General features: G+C 33.6%; 2 protein-coding genes across 2 annotated transcripts; one reads left to right on the top strand and one right to left on the bottom strand.

Annotated features, from left to right (window-relative positions):
• Window positions 1–2,117: 2,117 nt before the first annotated feature.
• Window positions 2,118–7,201, bottom strand: LOC112697557 (aspartate--tRNA ligase 2, cytoplasmic). The gene is made up of 10 exons (XM_025750789.3): window positions 6,314–7,201; window positions 5,789–5,899; window positions 5,539–5,652; window positions 5,050–5,340; window positions 4,847–4,957; window positions 4,558–4,611; window positions 3,815–3,894; window positions 3,550–3,665; window positions 3,160–3,274; window positions 2,118–2,487 (listed from the first exon to the last, which is right to left on the bottom strand). The coding sequence occupies exons 1-10, from the start codon at window positions 6,833–6,835 to the stop codon at window positions 2,361–2,363; spliced, it is 1,641 nt and encodes a 546-aa protein (XP_025606574.1). The 5' UTR covers window positions 6,836–7,201; the 3' UTR covers window positions 2,118–2,360.
• Window positions 7,202–15,505: 8,304 nt separating this feature from the next.
• Window positions 15,506–16,347, top strand: LOC112805935 (uncharacterized). The gene is made up of 2 exons (XM_025848252.1): window positions 15,506–15,938; window positions 16,052–16,347. The coding sequence occupies exons 1-2, from the start codon at window positions 15,506–15,508 to the stop codon at window positions 16,345–16,347; spliced, it is 729 nt and encodes a 242-aa protein (XP_025704037.1).
• The last annotated feature ends 285 nt before the right edge of the window (window positions 16,348–16,632 follow it).

Here is a 16,632-nt window from a genome sequence, read left to right as displayed (position 1 = left end):
TATAAAACTAAGAAAAATTTTTATTTGTATAAAAATGAGCCTAATAAATAATTATTCTATTTAATATATAATTAAGAGTATTTCTTTCTTTACCAATGAATTATAGTTCAAATGACATAATCTCTTTATATTCACCTAAGAATTGGTAAAAAAAAATACTTCTTTCCTTTATTAACTTTTTTAAACATTAATTATTTATTTTACATACAATATAAAAATAAATGAATATAATATTTATTGAGTAGAAGCAATTACACAAAAAATTTTGTTGTCACAGTATTTGAACGAAAGAAAAGAAAATGTTATTTTAAGAAAAAATAATAATATATTTTTAATAATATTCTTAATACAAAATAATAAATTTTAAATATTTTTCTAAATAATATATATTAACTAAAATAATATAATTATCCCAATAATATATTATAAATATAAAAAAATAACATATTTCAATAAAAAATTGTTAATAAAAAATTATATAAATATTTTTTTTACATGAATTTTTGTTTCGCACAAAATAAAATTATTATATGTTTATTTGCTTTTTACGTTGTATAAATATTTTTTTAATTAAATTTATATAATACTAAATCTTTTATCATTCTGTTCATGTTTAATGTTTTAATTTTGTTTCACACAAAATAAAATTATATATATATATATAATACAAAATTTTTTATCATTGTATTTATATTTAATATTATAATTTTATTTCACATAAAACAAAATTTATTTAAATTTTAATATTATATATATATATATATATAACACAATTTTTTTTATCATTGTGTTTATATTTAATATTATATTTTATTTCACACAAAATAAAATTTATTTAAATTTTAATATTATATACATAATATATATTTAATATTTTTTTTTTAAGATTCTAATATATCTTTTTTTTGGATTTAGTATATGAATTTTTAACTTATTTTTTATGTATTATTTATTTTAATTCTAAAGTCCAATAACTTTTTTTTGTACAGACATATTGTTTTTAATATTTGTATACTAATTTTTTATTTTGAACTTCATCCCAATATCTGAGACTTGCCAAAAAAATTTAAAATTTGTAAAAAAATAATTAACCTGATTAACAGGTTACCTTTTTAAATCCAGGCCATTCAAATAAAATATAATAAATGAAGAGTTTAGATTTAACAAATTCACAAGGTGTGCAGCACTCCATACTTAGCAAGGAGCGTTTAAGGATGAGCCGTGGTTAGGTTATTAATGACTAAATTGACACACCAGAACCAATTTATGCAAGTCCGAGGAGTTCGAATCCTGTTTTGTGTATGTAGCAACTTATTAGCTAGTGATAAATCATTAAATAGAGCTCCGATCTGCGATGAATTAATCTTGGTTTAATTGAATACATTTTCTTTTGTTCTTCTTTGAATTTTTATAATTTTACTTAGTAAGATTATCAAATGTTCTTGTTATGCAACTTCATATCTTAGTTTGTTGTTTATTTTCCAGCGCTAACGAGAATGAATAATAAAAAAATACAGATTTTCAGTTTTTACTTTATTAGAATTTGAAAGAAACCATTGTAGTTTTAAGTTTAAATTTAATGAACAAACAAATAAATCCATTATTGCGCCATCATAGGTAGTCCAGCCGGAAAAAAAAAATAAAAAGATAGCGTTCTTGAACCAGCGCCAACCAATCAAATATTCTGCGTCAAAGTCTCTCATAGGTAAGAGGTAACTAACTAACCATTCCTTTTTAGAGCTTGGAATTGTTGTCCTCTCTCTAGGTTTAGTGTTTGTAATGTAATATGAATAAATTAATACTTAGGGAGGGAGTATAGTGCAACGTGTGCGTACTGGTCTGCGACTTTGCGTTGATTGCCGTGGTGGTATCACCGTATCAGTGTATTAGAGGTGCATCTTGCAAACGGGGAGGCATTCACATTGCGTCTTGGCTCAAATTTCGGTTGAACAAAACTCAAAATGCATCATCCCAATCCTCCGACCACTAGTGAATAAAATGCACAGTGCGAAACACTAGCTTATGCAATCAAACACCATTCTATCATTCTAAACTCATCGCAGTGTTTTTACTAAAACAGAAAAATAAATATGAATGGAATATTTGAACATCCTGAGTGAGAGTGCATCCAGATCCATTTTTCATTAAATAATTGCTGGTTAGTGAGTAAAGGAAAATTTGAACATTCCGAGGGTGCATTCAACAAAGTGGCAGCTACATTAAGTTCACCAAAATTAGTATGCTGTGTAAAGTGCTCGACACCAGCTCCAACACTGCTAGTTCAAAGGAAATGAGATTTTTGCGATAAGAAAATATGTAACAATGCGATTTCCAACACTGCAATTGCTTGGGTATAACTATCATGGTGCAATCCTAAGGGGGTCACGAGGATAAAGTGATGCCTTGCGGATGTTATTCAGGCCACAAAAGAGCATTACTACACGCTCCAAACCAACTCCAAAGCCACCGTGTGTTGGTGCACCATATCTGAATCATCAACAAAGCAATTAGTTTTTTATATCAGGTAATCTAATTTGTTGAAAATATAAATCATTCCCTCTGCCAGTAATAAATAGTAATGGTCGGTTAGGCATTGTAAATTCCAAAAATCAGTGTATTTAAAAGTAATTCGACATCTTAGCCAACTATGTCTATGTCAAGCTTGTTACAAAAGTTACATAACCGGTTCCAAGTCTCGATAAAAGAAGAGGATTGTATTAGGTTTCCGACTGTCCATATAAAACTTTGTTGAACCTTTGACATGGATCAAACCGTCATTTTTGCCCTATAGATATCTGACAAAATAGCCCTCTCATTTTGTGGATGGTTTTTCAGGTACCATGAAATAATTATCAATTGTTAAGGAACCGTTTTCTCAACCAAAAAAATAGTGATTTCTGTCAAGTGGAAACAATATTTCAGGTACCATGAAATAATTACCAATTTTTAAGGGACCATTTTGTCACAAACTAATATTTCAAGGGTTAAAATAACAGTTTACTCATTTGGACAGAAATTATGTCCAGATATATTGATTTTTAAAAGTAACAATTTTATTAAAATAATATTTACTAATGGATGGAAACAGTAGGTGCCAGAATTACACAAAGAAACACTGAACATGACAAGATGAACTGAGCAAGAGACCATGAAGAATACCTGAAAGAATCAATGTAGGTAGATATTGTCTTGACATCAATGCCACAAGACTCGGCCCGTTTTTCCAACATTTCTGCATTGTGGACACGCTGAGCTCCTGAAATGATCTCCTCGCCTAAGGGACAAGTAACACAGAACTTAATAACTATATCTATGAAAAGCGATGATGGCTACATGGAATACTTGCATGCTCCAAAATAATTATATCCATTTATTTTCATTAATGTCTAAAGACTATATAAAATATCAAGAATAAGAAGCTATTAATGTTTCTAGAACACATATTAAATGTGCTCCAAGAGTTTCTTTCACGGATACAGTATAGATGAAAAATTCAATGAAATCATTTTTTGTACCAATGAATGTATGACAAAATCTCTTATTGCTTACCTCTAATAAAGACATCAAATGAGTTGGAGTATTGTGGATTATCATAGCAAGGCATTGTGTAAAATGGCCTTACAGCTAAGGGGTACCGATAAAGGATATAGAACTCTGTGCCATACCTATAAACCAAAATTACAGAACAAGTTAATCCAAAATAATAGGTCATTAAAAGTAAATAAAATATTTTCACTGCTTTGTTGTGTGCGCGCGCGCGAGAGAGAGAGAGAGAGAGAGAGAGAGAGAGAGAGAGAGAGAGAGAGAGAGTTACTTCTCTAAAACTAGCTGCCCCAACTTCCTTTCAGCTTCAGTATTCAAGTCACCAAAAGGTTCAATCTCTACTCCAGCATCCTATGAAGCAAAATTATTAGTACATGCAAGACATACCATTTTCTAATATTCTTATTAGTGAAGATAAACAAAATTCTGAGTGTTGAGGTCAATGATTCAACAGTTGCAAAGAAAACCGAGAACCATCTATAAGAGGAAAAATAGAGAGGAAGCCTCAGCATCAATGAAGCACCCCTTAGAACAGAACACAGGGAACCTAATTAGGCATCAAGATAATAATTTCATCCTTTTTGGGACTATAAACCCATTTTGACTTGCAAGAACACAAGATTATGATACGGACTGAGAATGAGGTCTTACGTAAATTTTCCTCAAGCCCAATTCTTTTTCAATTAACAATAGGGACTCCATGACATTAATAAACCTTTGACTATTGTGAATCATGTTTTCGATGAATTTTTTGTTGAAATCAGAAATTAGAAACTAGAACAGCATAACTTTTTTTCATAATGCAATAGCATCGGGCCATGGGCTGATCCACGTAGCCGGCCTAAACTAATGGGCCAAGACTTTGTTAGTATCACTGTTCTTGTATAATCCCTCGATGGTTATGGAGCATATGTGTTATTAAGAAAGAAGAAAGTCCCCTACTCAAAATAAAAAGAAGAAAAAAAATTTGTTCATGATTTGTGAATTAGATACTAAGAAAAATTTTAAGCTTACCTTGAGCATCTGAACCCCTTCTTCATATGTAAGCCGCAGAGTCTGACGAAGATACTGCATATTAACCGGGATATATCAGATCATGAATATGATCATATAACCTTTAAGCATTGCATTCATTTTGTATTCACATTTTTCAACTGGTAGTTCATGGCACAAGAACTACAACATAGTATAGTTAACAATATTTACTCTTTTTTTTTTTTTTACGGAGAAAGAAATTTGTTAGATTAGTAGAAAGAATGTTTGATATATATAAAATACATTTTTTTTAATAGAAGATGCTTACCTTTAAAGGTTCAAATGGATACTGGTGTGCCACAGCTTCAAGATCCTTCTTACAATTCTGGTTCAAGCTATCAAATATTGAGACAAACAACCTATCAACTATATCCATAACCTGCTCAAAAACTCAATATCAGTAAAACAGGTTATGTACCACAATAATTTCAAAACCATACCAAGAAACATATGCCTAAAAGTAAAATATACCTCAAAATAATGCTTCTTAATCTCCATTTCAACATCAAGACCAGTAAACTCACATAGATGTCGGTGTGTGAAGGAATCTTCAGCCCTAAAAACAGGACCAATCTCAAAAACACGGCCAAAATCAGCACATATTGCCATTTGCTTGTGAAGCTGTGGTGATTGGGCAAGGCAAGCAGGGTGCCCTTTATAGTCCAGTCTGAAAACAGCAGCTCCACCCTCACTTGAACCAGCAATCAATTTTGGAGTGTGGATTTGACGAAAGCCTTCAGATAATAAGAACTGTCTAAATGCCTACCCAACAATAGAATGAAAAATAATGTGACCATTCAACTTGGCATCAAGGGAAAAATATATTCTGTAAATGTCTTAGTATGCATTTGTTGCAGTAACTTTATAATTTAAAGCAACCATGATGTCAACAACATGCAAATCAAGAATGAACACAAATAAGTAAACTCTTCAGAAAAAAATTCAGATGAAATGCCTTACATTTTCAACTTGAGACTGAATGGAGAAAATTCCTTGATTAGCTGGGGTTCTTAGGTCAAGTACTCTAAAGTTCAAACGTGTATCCTGATTAACACGAACAAGTTGTTCACCAGCCTGCATTCATTAACAGAACTAGTTAACCAATGGATGAAAAGAAATAACGTAAAAGATAAGGTCCTGCAAACAAATCACCCTGACAAAGAAGGAGTCAAACAGGTTGACAAAGACCCAACACCTCCAATCAATGTACCTGAAGTGCCTTTTCAATTTCAGCTTCACTTCGAGCAGCATCCTCGAGATTAATTGGTAGAGTTGGAAGGGCCCTGCTAACACAATACAACTTCCTCACTTGAACCTCCACCTATCAGAACAAACCACATAAGCTATAGATCCCCAACAAAATGTTCAATTACTTGAAAAAAAATGAACTACAAATATACAAGTTAAGGAGAATAAGAGGAAGCCTTAGAGGCCATTCTACCGTTTACTAGTACAACCTTCATCTTGGTGTGCGCTACAATTAGCATCATTGTAATCAAGCAATTTTACCATCTCTATCATCAAAAACAACGCCTCCCCTTTTCCATTCTATATTATAAACCTTACACATATTTCTAAACCCAAAACCACTATGCAACCAAATTCAACATAGTAGTTGTTAAGATTTCAAACTCTAACTTTCGGAAAGAGAAAAGCAATTGTTAAACCCTACTAAATAGATTGCTACTGTTTCCCTTCATTTATATCCAAAATCAAATCTCAGAAGCTAACCAACCTGCTGTGTGGCACCTTTGATTGGTTCAGAAGGGACCGAAACAAGACCTTCAACATCGATAACAGACTCGCGGCTCAGCGCCGCAGCGTACTTCACCATCTGCACGCTAACCAAATCTTGCTGCGCTTGCACCAAACACTGCACGGTGAAGCCGCTCTCTCTCACAACCAAGAACGCCATCTTCTTCCCAACGGGACGGATAGCCTGAGCCCTACCTCGGATCATGACGTGCTTCCCTTCTAGAGACTTCTCCAGATTCTCCACACGTGTCCATCGGCTGGGGTCCACGGGGGTCTTCGACTGCAGCTCCTCCATTGGGATGTCGCCGTAGTTTCCGGCGAGGGGGTCGTCCTCGTCGACAGCGAGCTTCGATGCGGCGGAGGCAAGGGCAGTCTCCTGGCGGCGGCGAAGCTTTTCCTGCTTCATGGCTTCCTTCTTGGCCGCCTTCTTGCTGATGGATTGGTCCGACGACGGTGGCTCGGAAGATGGTGCTGAGGGTTCTTGGGGTTCAGAAGACGACATCGTTTTGTAGTGATGATGTGAATGCGAGTGAGAGTGTGGCTTCAGAGCGATTTAACAGAGTTGTGTGTTTATATGGAGAAGGAAATCTGCCGAAAACAGGGAAAGTGAAACTGTGAAAACACCCCGCTTGGTGTTGATGATTTTAGTAGGGTTTGCCGATGACCAGGCCTGATCCGAAGATCCGATCCAGATCCGCCCGCTTTGGGATTAATTTGATTTGGTTTTGTTGTGATATGGTTAGATCCGAAATTTCAATAAATGAATTCACTAATTTATCAAATTGGATTCGTATTAAGGCTCGAGTTATCTGAATCCGACCCGTTAGACTTGTATAGTAAAAAAAATAAAAAGGGGTAAGTACGATTTTGGTCCCTAAAGTTTAGTGCTCGAATTCGTCCCTCTTCTAATTTTGGGTATAAAATCGTCCTTAACGTTTTTTTCGTATTAAAATCGTCCTTTTTAATAAAATTTTTTGTTTTATTCCTAAACTACCCCTGTTCCTATTTTAATAATAAAAATTATAAAATAATAAAAAAAAAACAAAACGCGTGTTTGGGGAGGGGGGAAGAAAACGCGTGGGTGGGGGGTTACGAAGGTGCAGGGGGAGGGGAGGGGAGGGGAGGGGAGGGGGCTGGCGCCGGGGAGGGAGCAGCTCGCTGCTGCTCGCGTTGCTGCCGTCAGACCCTGTCGCCGTCGTTCGTGCTTCAGTCGCCGCCACCGTGAGCAGAACCACGAAGAGAGATGGATCGCGAGTGAGAGGGGTCACAGGCTTGGAGCCGCCGCGCCTTCATCACCACCGCGTCCTCGCCGCGCTGCTGCCGTCGTCCTCACCACGCTACCGGGGGGTGGAGAGAGAAAGAAGGGGGAACAGGGAGGTCGCTGCCGTGACCTCGACGTCGTCGTCGGCTTGCGCTCCGCTGCTGGTCGCCGCCTCGCCGCTGCTGCTCGCCGCCTCTGCTTTTTGCTTCGATTTCTTTCTGATTCGTCTTCTGCTTCTTCTGCTTCTTGATTTGTTGAATCTTTGATTTGTTGAATCATTGTTGGTTTTGAGTTGTTGGTAATTTCTTGATTTCTGAATTGTTGTTTGCTGTTGATGGAAGAAGTTTGTTAATTGATCTCTGTTTGTTGTTTGCTGTGGTGGTGGTGGTGGGGGTGGAGGGGAAGGAAAGAGCAGGGAGGGGGAGTGAGGCGGGGTGGGGGTGGGGGTGGGGGTGCTGGGAAGGGAAGACGGGGAGGGGGGTGACGCGGGGTGGGAGTGGGGGTGCGGGAAGGGAAGACGGGGAGGGGGAGGGGAGGCGGGGAGGGGGTGGAGGTGGGGGGAAGGGGAGGCAGGGAGGGGGTGGAGGTGGGGGTAAGGGGAGGACGCGGTGTGGTGGTGGTGGTGGGGGGAAAGGGGACGCGGGGTGGGTGGTGGTGGTGGGGGGTGGGGACGTAGGGGTGCTAGGAAGGGAAGACGGGGAGGGGTGTGGAGGGGGAGGGGAAAGGGCGGGGAAAAGGGAAGGGCATTTTTGTACAAAAAAAAAATAAAAAGGACGATTTTAATACGAAAAAAAATGTTAAGGACGATTTTATACCCAAAATTAGAATAGGAACGAATTCGATTCTGGCACTAAACGTTAGGGACCAAAATCGTACTTACCCAAAATAAAAATATGCACTATGTTTATGTTTATTATGTAATTGACTTAATTATTATTGTAAAACTTTAAATTATTATTATTAGGCTCTAAGACTTCGAAAACAGGACAAGACAAGACATTGAGAATAGGACAGGAGAAGACACTGATGGATAGAGACACAAAATTTTGTGTTTTTATATTCTGTTTGACGATAAACTAGAACAAATTATGAAAATCTAATTTATTCTCTTTTTTTTTCATTCAAAAAATTTGAGATAAAAAATATAATAATAAAAAAATATAATTATGAAAAATTAATAAGAATAATGAAAGAAAAAATAAAAAATAAGTTGTGTCCTTGTTAGTGTCTCTGTGTCTTTCCTGTGTCTGGGCACAAAATACACTAATTCAATGTCTCTGGATACATTGTCTCTGTCCATGTCTCCTCTGTCAAACACGATTTTGTATCTCTGTGTTCCTGTCTCAGTGTCCTGTCTCTGTAAACAAACGCAGCCTAAGTTATTATTATGTAAATATTATAATGTTATGAAATAATTCTTTTCAAAAATTTAGAGGTTCAAAAAATGAAAGATTCAAACTTTAGTCATATTATGATGTACTATAAAAAAAATATATGTCTTCTAATATCATATTATATTAAGGATTAAGTACTTTTTTCGTTCTTAAGATCTGGGATGAAAATCAAATTTGTCCCCGACATTTTTTTGTTATGAAAATCATTCTCAACGTTACTAAACGTTATAAAATCGTCTTTGTCTATCTCAATTTTAATTTTTTTGACCAAATTACTCTTAACAATAATAAAAATGATATTAAAAAACAAAATTAAACCCACCCCCTTCTAGATATCTCTTCACTTTCTTCCCTCTCCATCCTCTTTCACCTACCACTTTCTCTTTGAACTCCCTCTCTCCCCTTTCTCAAAATTATTCTTCTCTCTCTTTCCGCCACCTTACCACCTCCGCCCTCTGCCTCCTTCTTCAACTTTGCTATCTCTCTCCATCACCAACTTCAACCCTTCCTCCATTAGCGTTAGTCTCGCCTTCTTCAACTCCCACGACGACCGCTCTCTCAGGGATCCTGACTCCTCCTTAGGCCTCAATGACAACCATGTTAGTATCGACTTCAACGGCGTCGTTTTAGCTGAAGTCACCGATTTAGGTCTCATACTCCAGTGTCAAGTCTAAAGATTGGGTCTCCTACTCTACCGTCTTTGTCGTCCTCAACAGACCAACTCAGCCACACTCTCCACGGCCTCGAATTTTCTATTCCTATTTTCTTCCCATGCTCTCTATTCTTGTTCGCTGTTCTTATTTTGTTCTTCCAATTTTTAATTTTTATTTTTGAAAAATATATACATTAGTGTTTTTATTATTTTGTGTTCTGAGATCTTTAAATTAGAATAAAAATTTGAGCCTGTGGCTAGACACGCCTCCCTTCTTTATTTCTCTGTTTTTAATTGATGGTCTGCATTACCCCTAATAACACGTGTATGTCTGAATTACAATTTAAATGATAAGTTTTTAAACACTATACTGTGTTATAACATTGCTGGTAATTTAATAGAGATGAAATAAAAAATATAATTTTTGAGTTGTTGTCATTTAATTGTTGCTACCAAGTTTTTTTTCTCTATTTTCACTTTAAAATTGAGTTATTATTGCTATTGTTGGTGTTGTTTGGACGAAGAAATGGTGTGGTGGTAGTAGTCGTGATGACTGATGATGCAAGAGGGTGTTAGGGATGAGAATGGGGAGATTTTTTTATTTTTGTTTAAGGGTAAAATTGTCTGAAAAATATTATTTATTGACAAAAGGACGATTTTATAATATTTTGTAACGTTGAGGATGATTTTAATAAAAAAAGGTCAGAGACGATTTTGATTTTGACCTCAAACTTTAGGGATGAAAAAAATACTTAATCCTTATATTAATTATAAGTTTATTGATCTGTTTTTAATCAAATTTATTGAATTGGAAAATAGATAAAATAAAAACTATGAAATTAGAATTTATAGACAAATTCAAATTTAAATATGGATATTAATTTTTTGACAACAAATAAAATTTTTTTATTCTTTATGATTAATTGTCATTGTAATTTTTTGGCATAAAATTTATTACGATCCAGATTTCATCCGATATAAACCTGATTTTAGTGTGATCTGAACATAGTATAATTAAATTAGATCTAGGATTGGATAAGAGTTTAAAAAATAGATTTAATTATTATTTATGGTCTGATTCGAGTCGCTACAAATCTGGCTTCACCCTTTTCCATATGCACCCTTAGATTTTAGTAAGAAATTGAGGGGAGAGTTAGAGAAATTACTCCTTGATTTAATTTTATAAAAATGTTTCTTTTTTTATTTGTATTATTCTTCTATAAAATTATGAAATTAAAAAAATAATTTAATTTTATTTGTGAGTAGGAGTGAAAATAGATGGAGTTGAACTAAATTTTCATTTTGACAAGTCTGCCCTGTATGGTAAATAGATGGTCCAAATCTAGGTTTGTTACTTCTGCTTAAGTCTGACTTGTTTAAAGTTCGACAAGCCCACGAGTTTATTTGAAAAGCTTATTTTATGAAGTATAACTCAAAACAATAAATTCAAAAATTTTAAATTGACATTAAATGCATTCTAAATTTATAATCGGTTCTTCTATACATCCAAGTTTTTTTGGTAACCAATTCTAATCAAGTTTGCTCAAACCTAACAAAAACTACTTTCATTAAAAGCAGCGTGTACACATGGGCAATTCACTAATGCAAACATATTCTTCTTCATCTTTGCATCCTTCTTCTTCGAGTTCTTCCTTCTTCTTATTCGCATTCTTCCTTCTTATTCGCGTGTTTTCTCTCCATCGTCGTTCTTTTATTGTTATTATTGTTACTGCGTTTTTCTTTTCCTCCTTTTTTCCTAATAATTTTGCAACATTAATTTTTTTCTTTTTTTTATTTTATTCCTCTTAAGAGAGATAAACAAGAAGAATTATTAGAAATTGAAATAAGAAGAAGAAGCAGTAGAATATGACGAAGAGGAAAAAGGAAGAGTTTCGAATTATGTATAATTTATCAAATAAAACTACACTAAAATTTCTTAACAAATACACATAAATTTTTTATTTTTTATACCAATATTTTGCTACAAAAATACAAAAATATCTTTTTTTAATGTTGTATTTTTTCTTTTTTTTTTAGTTGAATGAATATCTGTTCATTATCTTCCTAGTAATTTTGCAGCATTATGTGTTTTTTTACTTCATTATTTGATTTTTTTGTTTTTATTTTTGATAAGTTTTGAATTATGCAAAACTTATCAGAATAAAAATACACCAAAAATTTATTAACAAATACATATAATTTTTTTTACACTGAAATTTTGTTACAAAAGCACAAAATATTTTCTTTAATGCTATATTTTTTTCTTCTTTCTTTTAATTGAAGAAATGTAGGTTTATTGTTTTTATTCTTATTAAGAGAGTAAAACAAAAAGAAACTTGAGAAGGAAAAACAATAAGAAAAAGATGAATAAGAAAAAGAAGATGATGACGATGAAAAAAAAGAAGAAGAAGCAGTTGCAATAGCTAGAGTAATTTATCATGGCCTATCGCAAGTAGTTATAGAATGATTTACACTTTAAGAATAAAGGGTTAGACCCCACGTCGTTGTGCTGATGAGTTTTAAATTATGCAAAACTTATTAGAATAAAAATACACTAAAATTTTTTAACAAATACACATAATTTTCTTAGTTTTTACACTAAAATTACTTAATGAGTGCGATACACAAACTCAGTTAAAAAATAAGCACACAAACAAGACTGAATCATGAATGAAAACCATCTAAATTAATTTTGAATCAGGTAACATCATTAATATGACAAAAATTCAATGATAGCGATAATAATAACGGTGATAACGATAAAACAGATGAATGACAATATAATGATAATGATGATGATGATGGAGAACGAGGAGGAGGAAAATAAATGAAAAAAGAAAAGATGAGGAGGAGAATGTAGTGATGGTGATGGTGACGATGATAATAAAAAAAAAATGAGAAAAAAAGAGAAGAAAAGTAAGCTAAGAAAGAAGATGTGCGTGATTTAAAAAGCGGTTATAACAATTTGGTTATACTTGGTTAAGTATTTTACTTAGATGTAGAGCTTTATTCATTTATATATTAATCATTAATCACATATCATAACCATATTTATAATCTATAAACTTTTTATTTAAATAAAAAAATTACATACAATTTTAACTAATTTTTACTATTGATTTTTAGTTTTATTCTACGTTTAATATAAGTGAATAGTTAAAAATTTAAATTAAGAATAATTTATTATTATCAAAAAGTATTTTGACAAGTCGGTTCAACTAATTATACAAATATTTTTAAAATCTATAACCTGATTTTTTAATTAATAGACTTTATAAAAAATTTAAATCTATCATATTTAATAAAACGAATCAAACTAAATCAAACCTAAAATAAATAGAATTGTAAATTTTTGTCGGGTAGCGTAAGTCATTTCTATCTCTACTTAAGAGTTATTATAAAAAAAATTGTAATTTTATGATTGTATAAACAAATTTAATAAAATTAAAATTTATAAAAATTGCTTAACTTTTGTGAAGGGGCTCTTTTGTAATGAAAGAGAAAAAATAATATACATTAAAATTTTAATGAAAATGTGATACAATTTTTTTCGGGTGGCATTTGACCGCCGGTGCTATTTAGGACATGGGCCATGGCATTATAAGAAGCAAGTTTGAATTGGAGTAAACATCCAATTCGGTTTCTATCCATTTTTAATTAGGACAATGCGATCTCTCACCAAAAAAGTAACCCACGTCGGTTCTTGTTTATGCAAAAAATAATTCATCGCGCCTCTTCTTGTGTATCCCCGTCTATAGTTGACGGAAAAAGCTGATATATTATTTACCGGCGCTGATTTGGCAGTTAACCCAGAGTCAAGTGTCAACGTGGAATAGTGGGAATGAACAGGGGTCGATTTGTCCTTCTATCACATTCAAAAACGACGTCGTTGCTAGGTTTAGAAGAAGCAAACGTCATTCTCACCCTCATAACCCCCGAGTCCTAACTAAAATTTATAGAATAACCAAAATCCCTCAACCTTCTTCGCGCGATAGGACAGAGAGTGGTGGAAGTAGCAAGTGTTGGTGCTGACAAGGCCACCAAGAAGGACTCGGAGGACTCCTGTAACGCCGCACTTGACGGAGTGACTAACGCCGTGCAGTGGCAGCAGCTTGTGTAGGCATTCAGGTTAGTAATGAATTTGGGCATCTAAACATTATTCTAATCCAAGCTCTATTCCTAAATTGCATGTTGGTGTCTTAGTGTTTAGTAGGTTGAAATGGGTTGTCTGGTTGTTTATTTTTATAAATGTTGTGATATTGAATGAATTTTAAAGTTTTTTAGTGAATTTGTTAAATAATTAATATTAACTGTCTGTAGTTTAGATGATTGGCACAGTGATGTTAAACTGTTATGAAATGAATTTTGGTTGGTAAAAATAATTTTCAGATGGATGAATTTGAAGTAGTTCCTGTTTTCCATCATGAAAGAATTTTTAAGAGAAATGCACAGGACAAATTAGAATATGTTGATGGAAAATCCAAGAAGTGGCCACCTTTAGACATTGATTTAGTGAACTTCTTTGATTTTGAAACGTTACTGAAGGAGTTGGGTTATAGAAAATACAAGACGATGTTTTAATTTGATACAAGACGATGTTTTAATTTGATAGCATGACACCTGACTTGTACTACTTTACTATGAATTTGTTCATAATTATATATAATTCTGCACTCTATTTTGATTGGTTACTATGTTCCATTAAGATATAACTTTTTTTTATCTTTTTAGTTTATTATTTCATAAATTAATTTTTATGTTAGCTAATGTTCTGTTTCATTTATCATCAATTATAGTTAATTATGTTGTATAGCAGTTCCCTTATTAGATATTGTATTTAATTTAAGCTACTTTCATTTGAGTCATAGCATTTGAAGTGTGAATCATTGTTAATTAGACATTTTGTATCACAAAACTAAATTTTTATTTGTAGTCTTTAATCTTAATTTTAATTCCAATCTCAAAAATAAACGCTCTTTAAAAAGTGTCTTAGCTTACTGTTTTTTCATTATTATATAAATACTATAAGATTCATTATAAATATACATAAAGATACTCTACAATATATTTTTCTTTTCTACTGCAAAATTATGGAATTATTATTAATTAGGTAATAAATACACATATAGATGCAGGTTATGGATATTTTCTTTGCACTAATTATTATTAGATATACTAGCTTGCCTTGCAATAAATTAGAACAAAGTAAAGGCTTAAGTAGCAACTAAACCTTAGCATGAATATTTTGGAATTCAATATTATGATCTTAAAAATATAAACTATATATCTTACAGTACAACTTTTTGAAGTTACACTGCATCATAGAGACATAACTGAAACTGTACATCAGAGCGTTCCTTCCTTCCTTCCAAAATTCCTAACACGTACAGTAGAGTTCTTTCAATATAAGAACAGTGGTTGTTATCGGTTTAAGTAATAATAGCTGTCAACCATAGCTATATGACAAAATCATTACAAATTAATTAAGAGTGGCGTCAAGCATTTTATTGAATAAACTAGCTTGACCATTGTTGGTCTACTTTTTCAACTACTGCATGCATTGAAAGTCGTTATGATTTGTTTAATGGTCCTTGAATTGATGTTTTATTATTTTTAGCTACTTTAATTTGAGTCATCGCATTTGAAATGTGGATTATTGTTAATTAGAAATTTTTTTTCATATTATGTTCTTAGACTGATACAGATTTGGTATTGACCTTGAAAGAGATATTTCTAAGAGCTCACTATAGAAATTGTGTACTACATATTTGAAAGAACTTCATCAAACACTTCAAAAACGAAGAGACAAAGCAATTAGTTTGAAAAGCTGTTAGGTGCACCACACATACCGAATTAGCTACTGCGATGGAAAGGTTAAAGCGAGTAAGTGCACCAGCATGGGAGTATATGCAAAAATTTAAATCGGCTGTATGGTATAAGGCGTACTTTAGTTATAGGCCAAAAGTGGACAACATAACTAATAATATGTGCGAAGTATGGAATGCAAAGATTGTGGAGTATAGGGAAAAGCCTATTCTAACCATGTGTGAAGGGCTGCGGTGCTACATAATGAGAAAGATGGCAACGCACAAGAAGAAGTTGGAGGCTCACATTGAACCACTTGCACCAGTCCAACACAAGAAGTTGGATAAATTTATCAAGCCTAAGAGTCATAAATGGAGAGCTATATGGGCTGGTGATTTGGAAAGAGTCCTCTTTGAGGTTCATTCCCAAAACCATAAAGTGGGTGTGAATCTTTACAAGAGGACATGTACATGCAATGTATGGCAGTTGACTGGTAAGTCTGGTTATATAGTTATTGGATAATTATTTAGTTGTTATAATTTTTCGTTTATCCCTCTCTCTCCATTGTATTTTTTTGATTCTGCATCAATTTGTTATTGTCCATAGGAATGCCTTGTAGACATGATGTTGCAGCAATAGCTAAAATGGGTCTTAAGGCTAAGGATTTTGTGCATAAGTGGCTAACTATGGAAGCCATCAGAACAATTTATTCACATTGCATTAAATCAGTCAACAATGAAGAGTATTGGACATCTACCGATGCACCAAGGCCACTGCCTCCCACTATCAAGAGAGCTGCTCATAGACCTAAGATGAAGAGAAGAGCCGATCTAATTGAAAGAGAGATGAGCACCACCAAGGCAAAGAAGACATTCGTTGTTACTTGTTCTAAGTATGGCTAAACGGGTCATTACTACAAGACATGTCCGAATACAGCACAAGATCCCAACTGAAAGCCTATGACTAAAAAGGGGAGACGAGCACAGAAGAAGACAACAACTCACATATCATCAACTGATCCAGAAAGAAGCACCGATCCAGCAACAAATACTGCTCCAACCCCAAACACTGATCAGGTACAATAACTCTATGTTTGGGAATTGAGGTACAATGGCTGTGTTATGCACTGATTAAGTTTATATGTTGCTTGGTTGAGAATGGCTGTGTTATGTACTGATTAGGTTTAT

Source organism: Arachis hypogaea, chromosome 16 (genome assembly GCF_003086295.3).
Source record: "Arachis hypogaea cultivar Tifrunner chromosome 16, arahy.Tifrunner.gnm2.J5K5, whole genome shotgun sequence".
NCBI lineage: Eukaryota > Viridiplantae > Streptophyta > Magnoliopsida > Fabales > Fabaceae > Arachis > Arachis hypogaea.
Note: the sequence above shows the minus strand (reverse complement) of the source record. Positions and strands in the feature narration are given on the sequence as shown.

Bases quoted from the DNA above. Each gene is read 5' to 3' on its own strand.
- LOC112805935 (XM_025848252.1), top strand. From the start codon at position 15,506: ATGGAAAGGTTAAAGCGAGTAAGTGCACCAGCATGGGAGTATATGCAA. The intron at 15,939-16,051 runs GTAAGTCTGGTT...TATTGTCCATAG, and splicing joins CAATGTATGGCAGTTGACTG to GAATGCCTTGTAGACATGAT.
- LOC112697557 (XM_025750789.3), bottom strand. From the start codon at position 6,835: ATGTCGTCTTCTGAACCCCAAGAACCCTCAGCACCATCTTCCGAGCCA. The intron at 3,895-4,557 runs GTAAGCTTAAAA...TTTGCTTCATAG, and splicing joins AAGGGGTTCAGATGCTCAAG to GATGCTGGAGTAGAGATTGA. The intron at 3,275-3,549 runs GTAAGCAATAAG...CTTGTCCCTTAG, and splicing joins ATTTGATGTCTTTATTAGAG to GCGAGGAGATCATTTCAGGA.